The 24,251-nt window shown below is 36.3% G+C and overlaps 1 protein-coding gene across 1 annotated transcript in view; it reads right to left on the bottom strand.

Moving 5' to 3' along the window:
• The window catches only part of LOC105482677 (phosphatidylinositol glycan anchor biosynthesis class K), a 114,103-nt gene that overhangs the window by 53,736 nt on the left and 36,116 nt on the right, over window positions 1–24,251 (bottom strand). The window contains exons 4-9 of the mRNA XM_011742895.2: window positions 19,586–19,721; window positions 16,697–16,808; window positions 13,816–13,912; window positions 11,586–11,703; window positions 11,279–11,389; window positions 4,418–4,590 (exon numbers count right to left, since the gene is read on the bottom strand). Of these exons, the coding sequence (XP_011741197.1) occupies window positions 4,418–4,590; window positions 11,279–11,389; window positions 11,586–11,703; window positions 13,816–13,912; window positions 16,697–16,808; window positions 19,586–19,721 (747 nt within the window). The remainder of the gene's footprint in view (window positions 1–4,417; window positions 4,591–11,278; window positions 11,390–11,585; window positions 11,704–13,815; window positions 13,913–16,696; window positions 16,809–19,585; window positions 19,722–24,251) is intronic.

Here is a 24,251-nt window from a genome sequence, read left to right as displayed (position 1 = left end):
AGCCTAGGCAACATACGGAGACCCCCATCTCTACAAAAACTAAAAACAAATTAGCCTGGTGTGGTGGTGCATGTCTTCAGTCCCAGTTATGTGGGAGGCTGAGGCAAAATGATCGCTTGAGCCCAGGAGTTCCAGACTAGGCTGAGCAACAGAGCAAGATCCAATCTCAAAAAAAAAAAAAAAAAAGAAAGAAAAGAAAAGAAAAGAGAAAAGAAAAGAAAGAAAAAGAAATTGAGACTAAAAAATATATAAAAGATCAACAATGCAAACTGTTGGTTTTTTGAAAAGATAAAATTGACAAACCAGTAGTTAGACTAAGAAAAAAGATTAAGAGCCCAAATAAATAAAATCAGAGATAAAAAAGAAAACATTTCAACTGATACCACAGAAATACAAAATCTCATTTGACAATATTGTGAACAAGCACATGACAAAAAAATTGGAAAATCTAGAAGAAACATATGAAATCCTGGACACATACAACCTACCATCATTGAACCAGAAAGAAATAGAAAATCTAATCAGACCAATAATGAGTAACAAGATCAAAGCAGTAGTAAAGAATCTCCCATCAAAGAAAAGCTCAGGACCTGATGGATTTACTACTGAATTCTGCCAAACATTTAAAGAACTAATACCAAGTCTACTCAAACTATTTCAAAAAATTGAAGGAGGGAATACTTCCAAACTCATCTATGAGGCTAGCATTACCCTGATAACAAAACCAGACAAGAACACAACACACACACATAAAAAATCTAAAGGCCAGTATCTCTGATGAACATACATGCAGAAATCCTCCACAAAATACTAGCAAACTGAATTCCACAGCACATTAAAAAAAAAAGACCATTCCATCATGATCAAGTGGGATTCATCCCAGATATGCAATAAGGGTTCAATACATGCAAATCAATAAACAAGATACATGATCAACAGAATCAAGGACAAAATCCATATGATAATTTCAATAGATGCTGAAAAAGCATTCAACAAAATTCAGCATCCCTTCATGATAAAAACTCTCAACAAACTGGATTAGAAGGAACATAAATCAACATGATAAAGGCCATACATAACAAACCCACAGTTAATATCATACTTAATGGGGAACAACTGAAAGACTTTCCACTAAGATCTAGAACAAGGTAAGAATGTGCACTCTCATCACTTCTATCCAACATAGTACTGGAAGTCCGAGCCAGAGCAATTAGGCAAGAGAGACAAATGAAGGGTGTCCAAATTGGAAAGGAAGAAGTCAAATTATCTTTGTGTGTAGACAACATGATCTTACACTTTAAAAAACCTAGAGTCCGCCGGGCGCGGTGGCTCAAGCCTGTAATCCCAGCACTTTGGGAGGCCGAGGCGGGTGGATCACGAGGTCAGGAGATCGAGACTATCCTGGCTAACATGGTGAAACCCCGTCTCTACTAAAAATACAAAAAACTAGCCGGGCGTGGTGGCGGGCGCCTGTAGTCTCAGCTACTTGGGAGGCTGAGGCGGGAAAATGGCGTGAACCCGGGAGGCGGAGCTTGCAGTGAGCCGAGATCACGCCACTGCACTCCAGCCTGGGAGACACAGCGAGACTCCGTCTCAAAAAAAAAAAAAAAACAAAAAAAAAAACCTAAAGAGTCCACCAAAAAATTCTTAGAACTGATAAACAAATTCAGTAAAGTTTCAGGATATAAAACCAACATACAGAAATCAGTCACATTTTTATCTAACAGTTATCAATCTGAAAAAGCCATCAAGAAAGCAATCTCACTTACAATACCTACCAAAGAAAAAAATAATCTAGGAATAAATTTTACCAAAGTGAAACATCTCTACAGGAAAAACTACACAAAGCTGATGAAATAAATTGAAGAAGACACAAAAAATGGAAAGACATCCCATGCTCATGGACTGTATAAAATAACGTTGTTGAAATGGCCATACTACCCAAAGAAGTATATTTGTTTATCTATACATATGCAATCTCTATCAAAATTCCAATGGCACTTTTCATATAAATAGAAAAATCAACCCTAAAATTTCTATGGAACCACAAGAGACCCAGAATAGCAAAAGCAACCCTGAGCAAGAAGAACAAAGCTGGAAGCATCACACTATTTGATTTCAAATTATACTACATAGCTACAGTAATCAAAACAGCAAGGTACAGGGATTAAAAACAGACACACAGACCAATGGGACAAATAGAAAACTCAGAAATAAATCCAAGCACTTACAGCCAACTCATTTCCAACAAAGGTGCCAAGAATATACACTGGGAAAGGACACTCTTTAATAATCGTGCTGGGAAGAAGAATGAAACTAGATACCCATCTTTCACCATATCCCAAAATCAAATCAAAATGGATTAAAGACTTAAATCTAAGACCTGAAACTGTGAAACTACTAAAAGGAAACACTGGGGAAACATTCCAGGACATTATTCTGGGCAGAAATGTTTTAGGTAAAACCTCAAAAGTCATAGGCAACAAAAGCAAAAATAGATAAATGAAATTACATCATGCTAAAAAGCTTCTGCATAGCAAAGGAAACAATCTTCAAAGTGAAGAGACAACGTACAGAATGAGAGAAAATATTTGCAATTCATCTGACAAGCAATTAATAACCAGAATACATAAGGAATTTGAAGCAACTCAATAGCAAAAAATAATAATAATCATCTAATTATAAAATTGGCAAATGATCTGAATAGACATTTCACAAAAGAAGACAACAGGTATATGAAAAAATGCTCAAAATCACTAATCATCAAAGAAATGCAAATCAAAACTACGAGATATCATCTCACCTCACTTAGCTTATAAACAAGACCAAAAAATAACAAATGCTGGCAAGGATGTGGAGAAAGGGAACACTCATACACTGTTGGTGGGAATGCAAAATAGTACAGTCATTATAGAAAACAGTAGAGGTTGCTCAAAAAATTAAAAATAAAACTACCGTATGATCCAGCAATCCCACATCTAGCTACATATTCAGAAGAAAGGATCAGTATACTGAAGAGTTATCTGCACTCCCATGTCTATTGCAGCAGTATTCACAATAGTCAAGATATGGAATCAAGATGTGTCCATCAACAGATGAATGGAAAAGGAAAATGTATAAAATAACACAATAAAATGTTATTCAGCTATAAAAAAGAGTGAAATCTTGTTACTTGTAACAACATGGATGGAGCTGAAAGTTATTGTTAAGTGAAATATGCCAGGCACAGAAAGACAAACATCACATATTCTCATTCACATGTGGGAGCAAAACGAGTGGATGTCAAGGAGGTAGAGGGTAGACCAGAGGCTGGGTAGGGAAAGTGTTTGGGAGGAGAATGAAGAGAAGGTGGTTAAGGAGCATAAAAACACAGTTAGATAGAAGATACAAGTTATAGTATTTGATAGTATAGTAGGGAAATTATTGTTAACTATTTATTGCATATTTCAAAATATCTAGAAAAAAATACTAATGTACCCAACACAAAGAAAAGACAAATGTCTGAGGTGATGGATATCCCAGTTACCCTGATTTAATCATTAAACACTGTACACATGTATCAAAATATCACATGTACCCCCAAAATATGTACAAATATTATATATCAATAAAAAAGAAACTATTGTAACTAGAATCAAAGAAAAGCATCTTGTCCCAGTGTTTGAATTTATTCCTACAACATTCATAAGCTCAATTACAAATCTTCAAAATTTTCAAAATTGTTATAATTGTATATATTGCCCTTTTTCAATCCAAAAAGTTCCCTGTAGTGTGACTTTCTAATAGATAGCAACAGATAATCACAAATAACAAAGTTTCATGGTTAACAACACATGCCATTATATATTTCAAGAAACTAGCTATTGGCTGACTCATTATTTATTTCTAATAAAGTATTTTACCTTTAAAAATGATTAAAGAGAAAATAAAACAAATTATAAGTATTTCTAAAATTCACATATCCAAAGTGAACCAACGTCTCTCAACTTCCTCTCTCTTACAAATGTCCATACTCACTCACATACAATTCACTCCCCAAGGCAGTACCTGGTTTACACTTCTCATTCCTTTCCCTAATGTTACCAGGAGGCCTAACAGAAAATTATGGCTCTCGGATAGCCAGTTATGGGAAAAGTTTTAGGCCTTTGTGGCAAGTCTCAAATTGAACTACTAGCAAGATTGTATTTTGGAGTTCCAACATAATCCTAATGATGATCTTAGTTTCCACTAATATTGACAGTTTTTGCCTATAAATCTGAAAAGCATACAGCCTACATAAAGTGAAGACTGGGTGAGCATAAATATGTAATTTTACTTACAAACACCAACTTTTGCCTCTTAATACAACGTTTCAAAAAAATGTACAAATTGTGAGACTAGTCTTCTATTCAAATAATGGTTTAAGATGAATGAATACCTGCTTTCCATGATTTCCGAACCCTGTTGCAAATTAATAGTCTCTGTTGTAATTTCCACTTTCCGTACACTTCCAAAGAAATCAGTTATCAGTACATTTTTAGGATCCCTCTGAAAAAGATCAGTGCGATGTCCGGGAGTAGACACACACAGACTTTTGGGACACACCTGAAACTGAAAAAATATATAATAATAAATTCATGCATCACACATATACAATGTTTATTAAATCCAATGACATAATACACTAAACTATAGTGTATTTTTAAAACTCTCCCAACCTAAAGAAGCTATGCATTCCAAAGAGCTTAAAGATTAAAGTTTCATTCCTATCATAATGCTTGGAATTTTAAGAAAACTATGCAGACATTAGGACAGTAATAAAAAAGTAGCTGGCCACTGTGGGAAAAGGCATACTCACTTTCTTGAATTATATGCTTCAAAGTGTATTGTGAACCCTTAACTCTAAGATCTCACACTCAACATGATGAAAACAGAATTGCTCTTTTTCTTTTTCTGTATCCGTCACAGTGGGATGCTCTACTGGAGTGGTTTTCAAACGTTTTGTAATCACGCCCTTTGATTCAAACTTTAAATTCAAATAAAGTAGTACATGGAGGCCCAATATGTAAAAAACATTTAAGTTTTTTAAACATTTTTCTGGATTTCAGAAAACTGAAGCACAGCCTCTCTACTGCATACCCTCTTGCTCTCTATTGTACTCCTATGTAGCATTTTATATATCAAAGCACTTTCTTAGTTTATCTATGAAAATAAGCCCAAGCCACCTCCACAAATACTCCAGTGCTCAGTCTGAAAAACCACAACTTCACTGCAAAACAGACATCACAGTAATTTTTCTGTTAATCTTATCACTGATACTCCATGTCAGTGAATTACCAAGGACAGACATATATTCATTCACTCAGCAAAGCATAAAAAGTGTGTATTACATAGAATTCAGACTTACTTTCCACAGAGGATATGAAGATTGCTAAGACATGATCCTGTCCTCAAGGATTTCAGACTAATTAGAGATGAATAAACATAACAAGGTAGAAAAAAATGGAAAGTCTCACTTCAGAAAAGGATAAACTTCTTACAGTTTGAGGATGGGAAAAAAACAGACAGTGAAATTCAAGTCTTTTTTTTTTTTTTTTGAAGGAAAACGAGGACTTGCTGGTGGGAAATAAGAGCATTCCTAATAAAAGAGCAGTTGCAGAGATGTGCAAAGCAAATGATTTAGTTTGGCTGAAACACAAGATATATGAGGAAAAATATTATAGGCCTGACAGGAAAGGTCCAGGCACACAGCACCTATCCACCTGTGAAGATAAGACTGTCTGCACTGGCAATCACCAATATAAAGGCAGCAAGGTAGAGAAGGGTAAAGCAGCTACAATTTATAAAACACAGTGTTCCAAGCACTGTGCTAAGCAGTTTGCGGATATTCTCATTTAAGCCTACCAATAACTCTGAGGTATACAAAAGTTGTATCTCCACTTCAAACTAAGGCTCAAAGAGATTAAATAATTTACCTAATACCACACTGCCAGCAATCCTTGTCATCCCTATTCAGGAAAGCAGTACAAGGAAACACAAAGAAGAACTCAGGATACAAATTAAAAAGGAAAAAAAAGTAAAATGCCAAACAGGAATAACAGATAGAAGACTGGAGGAAAAAAATGACAGATAAAATAAGCAGAGATAAAACTGAAGTCCCAAGAATTCTGAAGATCTCTTGGGTATTCCTGTATGAGCAACTTGATGGGCTTTCTTAGGTACCAGCAAAAGAAAACATTTAAGAGTATAGTCAAATGGGCAGGGAAACACTGAATAATATTATCTTATTCTTTGCTGCCAAAATAAACATACTTCCCCTTATTATGAAGTCACTTCTTTCTTTAAGAATTTTTATCACATCAATCTGATTTCCTTAGCTCAAGTAACACAATGACCCACAGGTCTCATATTACTCAGTTTAATTTTCAATAATCTTCTTCAATTACGGAATGTCCACTCTAGCCAGGCCATTATCAAAGGTAAGAATCATCTATTATTCCAACTTCTGTGTATCTGCACATATTCTATTTCCTTAGAGTACGCTATACTTTTCTTCCTTCAAACCATACTTCCTTCAAGCCATTATCAAAGACAAGGATCATCTATTATTCCAACTTCCTCGTGTCTGCGGGTATTTTATTTCCCTAGAGTAGGCTATACTTCCCTTCCTTCAAACCTATACTTACCTTTTCCAAGAAAAAGTTATTACTAATCTCACTATATTTAAAGGAACCATACAAATGTGCATTGTTGTCATGTCCTTTCATTCATTTAGTAGATATTCAAATGAGCATCTACAAATAAACCAGGTACTGTAATTAAGTTCTGTGGAGTGTAAGATGAATATAATATGGTCCTTACACCTCGTTATTCAAGAAGCTCAAAGCCTTGAGGAAACATCACAAATATAAACAATTATAGTGCAATACTAAAAGTATAATAAAGGTACACGGCAAGACTTGTATGTTCACAAAGGAAAAAAAATTACCTGGAGGATCCAGACATTTCACATAACAAGTAATACTCTATAAATGTGCTCTTCAACTGTTACCAATGACACTATAAATTTTAAAGGGGCTAACACCAGGTCTTCAAATTTTGCTACTGCTAAAGCAACTAACATGGTACTTTGAATACAACTGATACTCAACAAACATTACTATATACATATACTCTAATAGAAAATAGGTATTATTACACAGTTGAGCTAGAGATAGGTTAAGTCACTGCCCTAGTAAACTGCCAGAAAATGAATCATTCTTATTGAATAAGATTACAATAGTCATCATCAAATTTTCAAAATAAAGGTGGTAGGGTAAGATGAGATATTAGTGAGGAATGTTTATTAAAAACTAAATAGCAATTACGAGCAATAAAAAAATTAGTTTCCTTAATCTTTCCTGCATAATCAACAGAAGTATTTTTTAAACAATCATTAGATATTCAATGTGCAAGGCACATATAAACTTTTGAGACAGCATGTCATGCCTTACACAAAATATACAATGTACAATCCAAAAATGAGAACAAACTTTTAAATTGAATTGGAACTTAAGTGACTGTAATTTTTTTACAGTTAAAGTAGCATTATCACAAGTTTTAATATTCAAATTCATATCAATATTTAATAAGCATCAAAATATATAATCTTCAAAATGAAGTTAGAAAGTAGTTGATATGGTTTGGCTGTGTCCCCACCCAAATCTCATCTTGAATTGCAGCTCCCATAATTCCTACATGTTATGGGACGGACTTGGTGGGAGGTAAGTGAATCATGGGGACAAATCTTTCCCATGCTGTTCTCGTGACTGAGTAAGTCTCACGAGATCTGATGGTTTTATAATGGACAGTTCCCCTGCACAAGCTCTCTTGTCTGCCACCATGTAAGACATGCCCTTACACGTCTTTTGCCTTCCACAAGGATTGTGAAGCCTGCCCAGCCATGTGGAACTATAAGTCCATTAAACCTCTTTTTTTGTTGTTGTTGTTTTGTTTGTTCATATTGAGACAGAGTCTCACTCTGTCACCCAAGCTGGAATGCAGTGGCGCAATTTCAGCTCACTGCAACCTCTGCCTCCCAGGTTGAAGTGATGCTTCTGCCTCAGCCTCCTGAGCAGCTGGGATTACAGGCATGTGCCACTATGCCCAGCTAAGTTTTGTATTTTTAGTAGAGACAGGCTTTCACCATGTTGGCCAGGCTGGTCTTGAACTCCTGACCTCAAGTAATCCGCCCACCTCGGCCTCCCAAAGTGCTGGGATTATAGGCGTGAGCCACTGAGCCCAGCCTAAATCTCTCTCTCTTTTTTTTTTATAATAATTACCCAGTCTCAGGTATTTCTTCATAGCAGTATGAAAATGGACAAATACAGTAAATTGGTACCAGCAGAGTGGGTTACTGCTATGAAGATACCTGAAAATGTGGAAGCAACTTTGGTACTGGGTAACAGGCAGATGTTGGAACAGTATGGAGGGCTCAGAAGAAAACAGGAAGATGTGAAAAAGTTTGGAGCTTCTTAAGAGACTTGTTGAATGGTTTTAACCAAAAAGCCCAGGCTGAGGTGGTCTCAGATGGAGATGAGGAACTACTGGGAATTGGAGCAAAGGTGATTCTTGCTATGCTTTAGCAAAGAGACTGGCAGCATTTTGCCCCTGCCCTAGAGATCTGTGGAACTTTGAAATTGAGGGAGATGATTTAGGGTATCTGGTGGAAGAAATTTCTAAGCAGCAAAGTGTTCAAGAGGAGACTTGGGTGCTATTAAAATCATTCAGGTTTATGTATTCACGAAGATATGGTTTGGAATTGGATCTTATATTTAAAAGGGAAGCAGACCATAAAAGTTCAGAAAATGTGTATCTTGACAATGCAACAAAAAATAAAAACCCATTTTCTGAGGAGAAATTCAAGCCCCCTGCAGAAATTTGCGTCAGTAACGAGGAGCCAAATGTTAATTGCCAAGACAATGGGGAAAATGTCTCCAGGGCATGTCAGAGACCTTCACAGCAGCCCCTCCCATCACAAGCCCTGAGGCCTAGAAGGATAAAATGATTGTGTGGACTGGGCCCAGGACCCCCTGCACTGTGCAGTATGGGGACTTGATGTCCCATGTCCCAGCCACTCCAGCTGTGGCTAAAATGGGCCAAAGTACATCTTGGCCCATAGCTTCAGAGGTTGTAAGCTCCAAGCCTTGGCAGCTTACACATGGTGTTAAGCCTGAAGGTGCACAGAAGTCAAGAACTGAGGTTTAAGAACCTCCACCTAGATTTCAAAGGATGTATGGAAATGCCTGGATGTCCAGGCAGAAGTTTGCTGCAGGGTCAGGGCCCCCATGGGGGGCAGTGCAGAAGGAAAACGTGGGGTTAGAGTCCCCACACAGAGTCCCCAGTGGGGTGCTGCCTAGTGGAGTTGTGAGAAGAGGGCCACCGTCCTCCAGATCCCAGAATGGTAGATCCATCGACAGCTTCCATTGTGTACCTGGAAAAGCCACAGACTCTCAACACCAGCCCGTAAAAGCAAACAGGAGGAACGCCATACCCTGCAAAGCCACAAGGGCAAAGCTGCCCAAGGCCATGGGAGCCCACCTCTTGCATATGTGACCTGGATATGAGACATGGAGTCAAAGGAGATCATTTTGGAACTTTAAGGTTTAATGACTGCCCTATTGGATTTCTGACTTGCACGGGGCCTATAGTGCCTTCATTTTGGCCAATTTCTCCCAAGTAGAACAGGTGTATTTAACCAATGCCTGTACCCCCATTGTATATAGGAAGTAGCTAACTTGCTTTTGATTTTGCAGGCTCATAGGCAGAAGGGACTTGTCTTGTCTCAGATGAGACTTTGGACTGTGTACTTGGAGATAATGATGAAATGAGTTAAGACTTTAGGGGACTATCGGGAAGGCATGATTGGTTTTGAAACATGAGAATATGAGCTTTGGGAGGGGCCAGAGGCAGAATAAGATAATTTGGCTCTGTCCTCACTCAAATCTCATCTTGAATTGTAGCTCCCATAATTCCCATGTGGTATGGGAGGGACCCGGTGGGAGGTAATTTAATCATGCAGGGCAGTTACCGTCATGCTATTCTCATGATAGTGAGTGAGTTCTCATGAGATCTGATGGTTTTATAAAGTGCATTTCCCCTGCACATGCTTTCTTGCCTGCCATCATGTAAGATGTGCCTTTGCTCCTCCTTCACCTTCTGCCATGATTATGAAGCCTCCCAGCCATGTGGAACTGTGAGTCCATTAACCCTCTTTTTCTTTAGAAATTACCCAGGCCCGGGTATTTCTTCATAGCAGTATGAAAATGGACTAATATAGTAGTTCTATCAAATTTCACAGCCTATAGCAGTGGGCTTCAGAATCTTTCAGTAAAACCCCCTTAATAAATGAGAACTTACTTAAAAGATTTGTATGTGATTAAAGAGATCAATGCAAAGTTGCTTGGCTGAAGTGCTAGAGGACAGAGCCCTGTCTACTCAGTTTCCCCTTCATTCTAAGTCCCATGAAAGCAGGAACTAAGGAAAGAGGCATCTGCCTCTTTCATTAGCAACAGCCTGTGCTTGGCACTTAGCAAACAAGAAATGTTTGTGAAAGAATAAACAAACTATAAATTAATGGAGAAAAGAATGAAAGTCATTGACACATAGTAAATTATCCAGTCTAGAATTGTTGTTTCAAGCTTTTCGTATGCCTACTTTCAACAGCAACTTCAAAGTAGATTTAATTAAAAGAATCAGCACAAAAAAACTCAAGAAAAAAAACCTAAATTAAGTTCAACAAGCCTTGTCAAATGACTATACTATAAATTGTAGGGCCCACAAAAATATGTAAGAAAAGGTCTCTCTTTTCCAGGAGCTTCCCATTCAGTGAGAAAGACTTACATTCAATTAGTAAGGTCAATAAAAGACTGTGGTAAATGTTACTAAGGAGAATTAAAGGTCTATGGAGGCTCTGAAGAAAAAACAAGAAATTCCCACAGGGAAGAATTCGGGGAGATTTCCTGAAGGAGATACAATCTGAGGTGGCCCCTGAAGAATACGTAGAATTTCAAAAGGTGAATCTAAAAAAAGTACGTTTCTGGTAAGGAAAAGAAAATGAGTAAAGGAAAACATCAGGCTTCTTGTAGTAGACAGACAGAGAAATGCTAATATACAGGTAAAAGGTAGCTATCAAACAGTTTTAAAAGCTATAATTCAACACAAAAAACAGTATCCTCTAGGAGTACAGGGAATAATACACTTCTTTTCACATTAAGGTTAGCATACCTATATGCTATAATCAAATCAAGTGAATACTTACAAGGTCATTCATATTAGTTTGGCTAGCTGGGTTAATTTCTTCCAAAAATTCCAAGACATAAAATGTGTATCTATCCATAAGATGGACTCCAATTGCAGGATCAGGTTGATGCTATGAAAAGGTGAAAAAAAGTATTTTTAACAGTGTCATTATAACAAAATGTTTTAAATGTAACCAAAATTTCCTTCTAATGTATTAGTCTAAGAAAGAACAGATACATTCATAAAGCATTTAAAGCATTTAATTGGTTTCAGAAATAGGTGCACATTCCAAAGACACAGTTTACAAATGAGGAAAATGCACATACCGAGAGTGAATCTTCTCCCACTTGGCTACTAGCTAGAGCCATTATGTTAGGAGAATAAAATCGCTCATACATGGATGCTCCTTGGCAAGTATCAATAATAAACAGTAGCTCATTGTAGCTGAAAGAAAAGTGATAACATCTTTGACAAGGATCATGCTGTAAATCATAGACTAATATTTCTACAATACTTTCATAAGACGTTTAAATCATATGTTAGTTATTTCATTAGCTAAAAGTGTTCAGCAAAAATCCCAACAGAAATTTGACCTTAGAAAACTTAAAGGTATAAATTTGTCCAAGGAAACCACAGCGAGTATTGCTTGTGCCCAAGGTGGCTCTCCCAGCTCTTTTCCCTCTCCCTTGTCTATGCCATATAATTCAGAATCTAAATGAATATTCCATTCAACAAGCACTTATTTGGCATCCATGCTGTCCTAGAAATTGAGCTAGGTTCAGAAAAAGAAGTATGAATTAGTAACTATACTAAAAGAGCATAAACTCTAAGTGAAAGACAAACACATAACTAAATTGGAATGTGATGAGTACTACAAATATATATTGAGTGCCTACAATGTGCCTGATATTATGCTGGAGATACAACAGTCCCTGCCCTCTTACAGCCTACAGTCTAACAAAATCAAACTGTTGAATGAACACTGAGGAAGGACTAAGGAGAACTGCAAAGAAAAGCAGATCAGAGAAAGGTGATGCCCAATATGGGCAATAAAGGGTGTTATTTTGTATTTCAGAGAAAAGAAGATAACATTCCAGCAGAGGGAAAAGCACATCATGTAAAAAAGTATAAGTGCTTGCGAATAGATCTATGTACCTAGGATTTAAAGTAAATTTGGGAGAATGGAGCGAAATTGGTTTCAAAAAGCTAGAGTAGGAACAATTTGTAAAGGATACCATATGAAGTCTGAATCTTATCCTGAAGAGTGGAGAAACCATGAAAGGTTTTTGTTTTTGTTGTTGTTTTAATGAAAGAATAATATAATAAGGTATCTATTGCACAATAAGTTGCCTAGCTGGCAAAAGTTAAAGTAGAGAGGAGACATGTTTTCTGGGAAGTTTTTTCTCAGACACTGGGTCTAGATAAACAGCTAACAAGGAACCTAGAAAACAAAGCATTGAATCTTGAACTACAATATCATCCAAGAAAGTGATAGGAGGCACAATTAACATGACACATTTGTTCTGTGGCAAAATATGTGGAGGCTCCTATGCATTAGAAACATCCAAAGTTAGGAGAGGTTGTGGAGTAAATAAGAGAGCAAGCTCTAGGACTGAACCATTTGGGCATGAATCCTAGCTGTGTCAAGTTTGGCAAGTTACTATTAGCTGTGTAAAGTTCGGCAAGTTATTGAATCTTTCTGTGCCTAAGTTCACTCACTTGTAAAAAGGGAATGGTAATAGTATCTAGCCCATAGAGTTGTAAAATTAAATGAGACAATAGATGTAAAATACAGTATGCAGCACCCAGTATGCATTCTCTAACTGTAAGCTACGAATAGGACATAATCAGTGCCCAGTAAAAGCTTCCTCTTCAACACTTCCACACATTGCTTATGCTTTTATTTTAACACTACAGTATTTATTTTGTAGCATCATTGTGTACATATTTCTCTTTTCCATTAGATTGTAAACACTTTGAAGGCATCATATTCCACTTTCTGCCACAGGAATAGAAGATAGCCTGTAAGTATTTATTGAAAGTAATCAAGTTAAAAGTTCTTTCACTTACAGTCATATGTATGACAGCTTCCAACCAAAGAGATGCTTAGCAAGGGTTACTAACAATCATCCTTAATGTGAGTTAAGTTACAAATTTTATGCTAACCATAATTTCAGTAATTTTTTTCCATAGAAGAAATATGGCTATCACATTAGGGGCCAAAGAATGAGCTAGAAAGAACAGGTACAAGTTGAAACATACACAATGTTCATAATCTCCATAATAATAGGTAACTTGGTTGGAGGGGCACTTACTTCCTCTAAAAAAGATGCTAAATAAGAAGAGATGGAATCTTAAAAGGTTAACTATTTCATGTTACAGAATAACTCTGTTTTTCTTTTAAAAACAACCCAGTTCAATGGAAATAACAAATGTAAATTTAAAAGAGTCAAAGAAATTATCAAATTAAGTTAAAAATCTTATAAAATAAAAACAACAAACCTACTAACCATGTGAAAATTAGGTATGAATATAGCTTATGAACTTGTTAATTACCGTCTTTTCTGCCACATTTGTTCAAAAGCATCTGCAAGTTCTATGTTGGTAATTTCTTCAGAATCTTGAAATTTTAAGAAACCATTTCCACCATGTCCTTGTATAAAGAGTAAAAAAGATCAATAGATACATTTTTTAATGCAAACTGCATATATCTAGACATATACACTTACTTCATTACTTTTTGACATCACTTATTTTATACTCTAAAATATATACTATGAAAACAAAAAAATTGAATTTTCTACTACGCCAATTAAAAAGAGAATGATAGACTATATAAAATAGCAGATATAATATCTTTAAGAGGGTTTCTAATATTCAATTCCAGAAACCTGTATTTATGCTCTTCCATTGGCTCCATTATTATATCGAAATGAGTTTCCATTCATAAAAATGTTTCAAATACCAGGCAAACATTTTTGGTGAGAAAGAAGCTGGAGACACTAGCTAGTCCCACATTTTTACTACAAGAGGTGGACCAGAACATAGTGCTATTTGTATGCAATCTAGAGGCAGGCTGTCTGGATTCAAATGGTAGCTATGCCATGTTAGTTTAGGAAAATAATTTAATCTTTCTATGCCTCAGCTTCCTCAGCCATAAAGTGAGAAATGTATCTGCAACACTATCATTAGCTTACTTATACAGTTCCTTTGTACAGGTTTTTAAAAGGTACCTTCCACTGGGCATGACAGTAGGAAAAAAAAAAAAACCGTCTGCCCACCTTCCTCCTGGATATATGCAGCCCTGCAAGCTTACAAGTGGTTAGTTGACTATGCCTTTGTGGGAGAAACAAGTATTCCTCCTTCCCATTAGAATACAACCCTGTGGTAGAGCAGATTGCTTAGTGTAAGCACATACTAGATTTCAGTTCCCACTTAACCTCCTGGCCAGATTCTTGGGTGCACTATACAACCCACACAACCACATACAGCAACCTTGAATATCGGCACCTAAGTCGATGCACTGCTGTGAGAATGAAATGAGTTAATAGACACAATGATTTAGAATACCGCCTGATGTATACTATGCCTCCATAAATATTATCATATTATCATAATTATCAACCCTTTTTTTCTCTTACAGACCCTGGTAACCTTCTACAAAAGAGCAGGTAGTAAATATTTTTGGTTTGTGAGTCATATTGTCTCCAGCACAACTACTGAACTCTGCTGTCGTAGTATGGAAGCAGTCATAGAAACTGTGAAAATCAAATGGATGCAACCATGTTTCTATAAAACTTCCAAAACAGGCAGCCAGTTCACAGGCCATAGTTTATCAAATCCTATCTTAAACTACTAGAATTTGTTCTAAGCCTGCAGTTATTCTGAAATTCCTGAAAGAGTACCAACAGAATCAGGAAACAAACAAAAAATTGTAATAATAAATCCTTTAGTTTAATACATCAAATAAAACTAACCTACAAAAAAACTGCACTTCATCTTGTTTGCCACAAAAGCTTGAAAATTCCTTGTAATTTTCAGAAAAAGTAAAATAAAATTTTTCCTGGCTTCATTAACTCTATTGAGTTAATTTATAAAGTTTATAAATTAAGTCTTGAATGTTATAAATAAATGCAACATGATAGAGAAAAGCCACTAAGTAGGGGTCATTAACTATCTTGTCATATGATATCTAAGAATTATTCTATACCTGTTTTATCATCAGTTGAATGGAATGCCCTCCAAAAAATTTATAGAACACCTTTTGATTAACATTCATATTTACCGAATACTACTATAAGACAGGCAACTGGTGATTTAAAAGAAAAAAAAAAAAAAAAGCAAATATATAATCAATGACATCTTGGAATTCAAAATACAGTGAACGCAACAGATACCCAAACTATAAAGTAATAATAAGTTAAATGCTATGAAAGAAACTAAAAATTAACATGGAAGTGCATAGAGGAAAGTCCAGACCAGCCAGGGAGAAGAGAAATATCTTTGGATAGGAAAAATATAAGCTGTGTTATTTCATACCTCTTCTGAAGGAAAAACCAGAAACTATTAATAATAACACTGGGACAACAGGTATAAACTACAACTGTCCCAGGTAATTGGAAACATCAGTCACCCTAGACTTAGAAAGGAATTCATGGAAGGAAGTGACTCCTAAGCTAAAACTAAAACGATATGGAATAATCAAGCAAGCAAAGTGGACTGAAAAGGCGTCATAAGCAAATGCAAGAGCTTAAACAAATATCTGAAGGACAGAACAGTCAAGCTTGGAAGAGAATTAGAAAAAAGTATTAAGAACTAAGACAAGTTAAAAAATATAGCTAAATCATTATATATATTATTATGTGTAATACACCCGATAACTATATTATATTATGGTACACTTTATCTCCAATATTCCTCAAAGTATAATCAAAAGACTACTGTATCTCATATCTGAGGAGTATATCCACAATACAGTTTCATGAATCCCAGCTCAGATGAAAACTAAATAAGAATTCTAAAATAAGGCCTAAGTATCTAAAGTTGGTAATCTTAATGTACAGCAAAATTTGAGATGGAAAATCATTATAAAGTTTTAAGTAGAAGAGGGATAGATTTGCAATTTCTGTTAGACACTTTCACAGGATGATTAACAGGAGAACAAAACTGAAGGATGCTATAGCAGGATACCAAGCAAAAGGTGCTAAAGTTTACCAAGTCAATAGTAAAAAAAAAATAGAGATAATAAGCAACGGCACAAAACGTTATACTGTTTTCAGATATCATCTCAAATACTTCTGCATCATGGAAAATATAACTACATGAGAAACCATTTTAACCAAAAATCATTTAATGTGTTTAAATTTCTTTCCACGTGCCTTTCTTTTCAAAGAGTTTCAATATATTCTACTATAAAAACTCTAAATTATGAAATTACCTGTCATATAAATTAGAATATTGCTTCTATCATCAGAAAGAAGACGTTTTGACCGAGGAGTACTAGGTGGGATCCTCCCAGTTAATACCCGTAAAAAATTCTCAACAGTTACCTAAGAGGGGAAAAACAAGAAAAATCAGATGAAATAAAACCTGGGAAATCCTGACAAATTATTTTTTACTTTCAAAAATGTTCCTTCTTCTTTCTCCATATATTACTCAGCATCAACTGAAAATAAAACACCCAAAAATTACATAACTTAATTAAAATACATTCATTTAAACATATACCTCCAAGTAACTTTGTTACTATTTTTAAAAGTACTAAAAACTAACAAAGAAGGCAGGCCATGGTGGCTCATGTCTATAAACTCAGCACTTTGTGAGGCCATGGCAAGAGGACTGCTTGTGGGCAGGAGTTCAAGATCAGCCTAAGCAACATAGTGAGACCCCATTTCTATGCACACACAAAAAATGTTTAGAATAGCCAGGTATGGTAACATGTTGCTGTTGTTCTAGCTACTCAGAAGGCTGAGGCAGAAGGCTCATTTGAGCCCAGGAGTTCACCACTGCACTCCAGCCTGGGCAAGAGAGAAAGATTATGTCTCTTAGGAAAAAACAAAAACAAAAACAAGCAAAGTAAGACTACCTTGGAGAAAAATAAGTTCTGAATTTAAAACTTTAAATGCTATGTGAAGTGCTGCCTTTAAATACTACCAAAAAGCTGCGCAATTATTAATATGGCTAGGCTGATGGCTCACACCTGTAATTCCAACTACTCAGGAGGCTGAAGTAGGAGGATCACTTGAGGCCAAGTCCTCAAAAACAGCCTGGACAACATAGTAAGACCCCATCTCTGGAAAAATAAAATAAATTAGCCAGGCATGGTGGTGCACACCTGTAGTCCCTGCTACTCAGGAGGCTGAAGTAGGAGGATCACTTGAGCCCAGGAGTTCAAGGCTGCAGTGAGCTATGATACGGCCACTATACTCCTGTCTGGGTGACAGAGCAAGACTCCAGCTCTAAAAAAATAAAAAATAAAAATTATTAATCCCTCTGCATAGGCAATTCTGTGGGAAGATATGAAATATAAAAATTTTTAAATAAATTCAACTACACTATGGCAGCTAATTAGTACAACTACTTAGTCAATTATAGATTAACTATCAAATAAAACAGTTCCATGTTCACTACCTGGGTGACAGGCTCAATCATATCCCAAACCTCAGCATCACACAATATACCTTTGTAACAAATCTGCACATGTATCCCCTGAATTTAAAATAAAGTTTGAAAAAGAAAAAAAAGTTCCATATATATTTCCCCAAAATTACATATCTGTAATTTTTGAATGCACTTTGTTTCTTAGATTTTGTTAGTGGTATCTTTAACATGTAAAAAATTCATAACACTTTAAACTAGATTTCCCAATCTAGAATTTCTATCCCTCTGGGATTCTTTGAAGGCATATTTAAAGTTGTAAAGAGTAAAACACTGATTTAAAGCCAACAGCTGAGTCATATATTATGCATATCTACATTTAAAAAGTAGAAAACCTATCCAGTTTTCTTGTTCATCTATTCCCTAGAACATGAGTGTATAAATTGTATGTATACACATTTGTGTGTGTGTAAACTGTTTGATTTACATTTTTCCTTCAAGACAGCAAAATGCTAATTGTTTTAACAGGAATTCTTGTTGGCCAACAAGGAAGGAGGATGTTTGGCCTATATTTTAAGATGACTACATAAACAAGTAAAAAGTCAAACATACATACTTAATTCAATGAGCCAACATTTTTGAGTGCCTAACACCAGGCTACAGGTACTTGCCAACTATATGATATATAAGATATAGGCCCTCTTAGCTTACAGTCTAGGAGGAGATAGATACGCTTTTAAAATTGCTTCGAAAGTGGTCTGGGAACACACAGGAAATTGTGTCTTACTTTTGGTAGGCTTGGTAAAAGGGGAAGTATTATCTTTTTTTTTTTTTTGAGACGGAGTCTCGCTCTGTCGCCCAGGCTGGAGTGCAGTGGCGTGATCTTGGGTCACTGCAAGCTCCGCCTCCCGGGTTCGCATCATTCTCCTGCCTTAGCCTCCCAAGTAGCTGGGACTACAGGCGCCCGCCGCCACGCCCGGCTAATTTTTTGCATTTTTAGTAGAGACAGAGTTTCACCGTGTTAGCCAGGATGGTCTCGATCTCCTGACCTCGTGATCCGCCCGCCCGATTCGCCCGCCTCGGCCTCCCAAAGTGCTGGGATTACAGGCGTGAGCCACTGCGCCCAGCCAAGGGGAAGTATTATCTAAGAGGACTTCATAAAAGAAGACTTCAAATATTAAGCATATTCACCATCTTTTATATTTAAAATGAAGTTTCAAAGGGAGAAAACACAATGTAATACAATTTTTTTACATTTACATTTTTATTTCTAATCACATAGTCATAAAAAACACTAGAAGCATATTGAAAGTGGTTATTTCTAAGTAGTGGAAATACAGGTGAGTTGTTAGTCACTATAGTTTTTCCACAATTAATACAATTACTGAAACTACTAAGCTTGATAATTTAGGTCAAATAAGAAAAATATATGTTTACTATAAAATATATTTACTGTAAAAGACAGGTGACACATTAAACCTCTCTATAATACTCTAACATTGAAGCCAATATAAAGTTTTTCTGTCCTAGATAAAAACATAAAATGTTCATGCTTTAATATTTTACTTATATGTCATTGCCTTAATATGACCTCCAGAGACAGTTACATCAAGGCTTCAGTGACAATTAAGTTTAAAGAAAAATAATAAGACAATTTTATTCTGCCATTGTTTTAGAGCTTAAAAGTAACAATGCCATTTCAAAAGTGTGGCTAGATTAAAGAATTTACCTCATAACTTCTATAATCCACTTCCACATCATCTCCATACACATTTAGTTCCATATTCTTGTGACTAAACACTGTAGCTGGTTTGGGATTTCTAGGATTACAGGCCATATCATCTGCAAGCATTAGGACAATGTGACTAGGGAAAAAAACAAAAACAAAAACAAAAATCTCCAGTAAATATATACTTCAGATAAAAGGAAAAAGCTAAACACAAATTTATTTATGTCATGTAGCTATTGTGTTCATTTTTCTCCTCCTTCAAAAAAACTATTTTCAACTACATATGTGAAGGCACCTTAATTATTTTTCATATCTTTATGTACTATATATTTTAAAGTAGAGAAATTAGAACAATCTGGCATAAACTTATGAACAGAATTTCAAGTTACTAATGTTTTTCCAAACGATGCATACTTTATGCCATACAGCAAAGGGAAGCTAAAGAAACTGTTTTTCCTCAAGCATCGAAAATATTTTTTAGTAAAATTTTACATTCTCAAAACTTACAGAGTCCACATTAAACTATGATGCCCAAAGAATTAACTTTCGGAATCCCAAATGCTTGAGTATAAAAACATGCAACTGATCAGCAAGTACAATCAGTTTAGCACAAGAGCACACCTCCAAGCCAATCACTTCTGACAAGATCCACAAATCTACTCCATTTCCCTAACACCAGCAACCACCACCTTCTGGCTAGATGTTGGAATAGCTCCCTATCTGGCATCCTGCTTCTTCTCTCACCCTCTTTCAGTTCATTCTTCTAACAGCCCCCAGAGTGATCTTCCTTAAATAAGTCAAATCATTAAATGTTCCCACTTAAAAGTTTCCAAGGACTCCCCATTTTTGTTCCCCTGCAGTTCCATGCATCCCTATTACATTTAGAGAGAAACTGCAACTCCTTGCATCATCTAAAAGGCTTATTTAATCTGGTCTCTGTCTCTCCAACTTCAGCCTCTAACACCCACATTCTCTATGCTACCTCCACAGTGGCCTTTCTGTTCTTAGAATATGCCAAGCCTTTCCCACTTAAGTGGCTATTGACCAAATTTAGACTTCACTCCTCCCAGATCTTCATATAATTTCAGCCTCAGCTATGGTACTCTATCTTATTATGTTTTATTTTCTTCAGGACATCTATGAATCTGAAATCCCCATCATCTCCTATCACCACCCCCCACCACCACCATTAGAATATAAGCTGAGGGCAAGGGCTATATCTGTCCTGTTCACCACTGTATCACACTACATACTAGGGCTTAGCATATAGCATGTACTCGGTAAATAATTTTAAGTGAATGAAATATTTTAATTTTTGCTTATAATTTCTTTACAAGGATATAACATCTCTCTTTGATACTTCTCATCTTCACTCTACCATTAAAACTGGTGAATAACAATCAGGAAATTCTCCATTCTACCATATCTTGAGTTTCCCAAGCATAAGGGAAAAATTAATGTGGCATACATAACTAGTTTGGCAGGAGACAGCAAGAAGAAAATGTTCTGCTACATATGTTCCAAATACATTAAAGTTCAAAACTGAAACATTATGATTTTTCTTGAAAATTGGCTAGATTTCTACTCTGAAAGTGTTCCAACCCTGCCACGTTCAAAGATCAGATCTTCAGCTGTTACTGATTCATTTTCACAGCATAGTGAAAGTCATTCCTCTGAAAACAGAAAATGTATCTTCTCTTTTTTAAAACTTAAGGAGATCATTAATATATATTAAATAAATACCAATCATATATTCCTTTGTTAAACAAGACTGAATTGACCTCCAAATGTCAATATAAAAATGAGTATTTCTTTAGGCTATGTTTTCTGTTTAGGGTTAATTTCACTCTAGGAAATGAAATAATTATTCAATAGCTATACAGTGTCAATATCAATCAGAAAGAAGTACTAACTTCAACTTAAAATCATAAATTTAATCAACATTTCTCTTAGAGATAATTTTGAGCCTCAATATAAGTACTATGACCTGTTAACATAATGAATATATTATAAAACACTGTACTTGAAATAATATAGAAAAAGAGAAGTTGGGAAACAGAATGGATTTCAAAAGTTTTGAAGTCCAACCACATATTCTAATTCGCTGTTTCTAAAACTCAAGAAGTGTACAGAACTCTTTTCTAGAAAAAAAAAAAATAATTTTCACTTGGTCGAAGTGTTATTTATACAACAGTATTTAAGTATACACATGCAAACAAACTACTTAGGCTTATAGTTCTTACAAAACTGTAAAATCAAGAGAAAAGTATAAAATTCTAACAAAACGAGCAAACTAATAATACTATAAAAACATTAATCCCATTGAAAGATGACATTATTTTCCAAAAACTAAACACCTGCTGCTTTAACAGAAGAGCTTCAAGTCTGGTTCTACATTTAACTTTTTTTGTGTGCGTGTGTGTGTTTTGACATCCATAATTGTTAAAGCGAACTAAAATGGCCTGAGAAGGACTCCATACTTCTATATTTGAGTCCTTGTGGACAAGCTGCAACCTAACTTAAGAGGTAGACAAGATGGAAAACCCAATTTAGGAGTATGCACCTGTAACAATGACTGAGTCTTGGCCAATGCCAGCAGCCATACTTCAGCCACTCATACATTGCCAAGTGCTCAAACTGTGTTCAAATAAGTAAAATGCCAACCTGTAACCAATCCAGTTGTTTGCGTACCTCACTTTCCAATTTCTGTACCTCACTTCCCTTTGTCTCTAATCTTCTTCTGCCATGTGCTGCACTGGAGTTTCTCTGAATCTGCTGTGATTCTGGGGGCTGGCCAATTAGTGAATCGACAGAAACTGGACCGGGTCCAGGATCAGATCTGTTCCAGTAATTAACTGGCTTGAATCCAGTTAGAGGCTTCTTACATCTGAGTGGGTGAGAAAGAAACTGGTAGTAAGTGGTAATATTGCAGGGGCTATAAAATTTGGCTTTTAAAAATTCGCAGGGGATGGGCATGGCGGCTCACACCTGTAACCCCAGCACTTTGGGAGGCCGAGACGGGCAGATCATGAGGTCAGGAGATCGAGACCATCCTGGCTAACATGGTGAAACCCCATCTCTACTAAAAATACAAAAAATTTGCCGGGCGTGTTGACAGGCGCCTGTAGTCCCAGCTACTCAGGAGGCTGAGGCAGGAGAATGGCATGAACCCATGTGGTGGAGCTTGCAGTAAGCCAAGATCGCACCAAAGCACTCCAGCCTGGGGGACAGAGCGAGGCTCCATCTCAAAAATATGTGTATATATTCGCAGAGATTTTTGTGTTCTACCTCTGTTTCATTTTTCTTGTGCGCTTAGGTAGGAAAAAAAAAATTACTGGCTAAGTTAAGGGAACCCGAGAGCAAAGTCAGTATTTTGGGTAAAAATGGTATCCTTAATTTCTGAAGAACTGAGTTCCTTCCGGCTTATACATGCATCAATGTTAGGCCCCAGAAGCAGTGAAGTCTCACAGAAATGGTGAGATCTCACTAAGGATAACTTACAATAGAACACTCCAAATGAACAACGCACTGAAGTGCATTTAAAACAATGAGGCTCCCAAATTAATCTCATCTACAGATGCCTACTGATCTGCAGAAGCTTCTAAAAAGATTTCAGTATTTTTATTTAAAGCACACATATTTTACTCTGGCCAGAATGGAAAATATTAGAATTTGGGTCCCCCATACAACTGGTTGGGCAGCAACTTGCAAAATTGAGATAATTTTGCCTGTGGTTCCATTATTTTCCTTTGTGATGCAGTCTGGCCCCCAGAACTATGGTGTGGTAAGCAGGGTCACTGGGGCTACTCAGGGAAGGAGAACCCAGAAATCTGACTAGCCAGCAAAAGGGCAAGAATTTCTTACCAGGCTTCTGGCCTCAATCTGTGCAAACTGGTTAAATGAATGGTAAAAATCACGATTATCTCCTCTGTAAAGTTTTAATTAATGCAAAAAATGATTCTGAGTCTATTCTTAAGCTGTACCAAATCTGGTGTCCTTGTCTTTCTGTATGGTTCTGTCATAAAGAGTACCTTTGGATAGCACACAGGCTTAGGACCCCATAAGCTCACTATTCAAGACAGCGCAGCAAGCTGGTCAATAACAAACTTTGCTGTGGTTCCCTGAAACAAACAAAAAAACTGCCTGAGGTCTTGATCTTGTTTTGCCTTGGAAGCTTAACCCTGTAACCATGTGGTGGTACTTTCTCTTCATCTCCGCCTTCCAGGGAAAAAGATTTTTGGGATTCATGTCATAGCTAGCTCCAAAAATGGGATTCATGTCATAGCTAGCTCCAAAAATTATCTTCAGCAGTTAAATGCCTTTGCAAACTCAAAACTGACTGTTCTAGACTTCTGGGAAGAGCAATGGAAGTTATACAATGTAGCTCAGTAGCTAAGGTGCCTTTTTACAATGGTGGCCCGAGTTCAATTCCTGGCTTAGGGAATGAGTCCCTTCTGGTTTGATATCTATATGATATTTACTATTTGTTGATTCTCTTCCTCATTTTCTTTCTCTGAGCCAGAAATATTGGCTGTTTGGCCTGGCTAAAGTCATGTAACAAGAAATTTAAAAGGACTTTTATAAAGAGGGCTGTGGCTAAAAGTCAGTTTAATTAAAAGTGGATATTCAGCTCTAACAGCCTGGAACTCCTTGGGAAAAGCAGAGG

The sequence above is a fragment of the Macaca nemestrina genome, chromosome 1 (assembly GCF_043159975.1).
Source record: "Macaca nemestrina isolate mMacNem1 chromosome 1, mMacNem.hap1, whole genome shotgun sequence".
Taxonomy (NCBI): Eukaryota; Metazoa; Chordata; class Mammalia; order Primates; family Cercopithecidae; genus Macaca; species Macaca nemestrina.
This window is presented reverse-complemented; position numbering and strand designations above follow the sequence as displayed.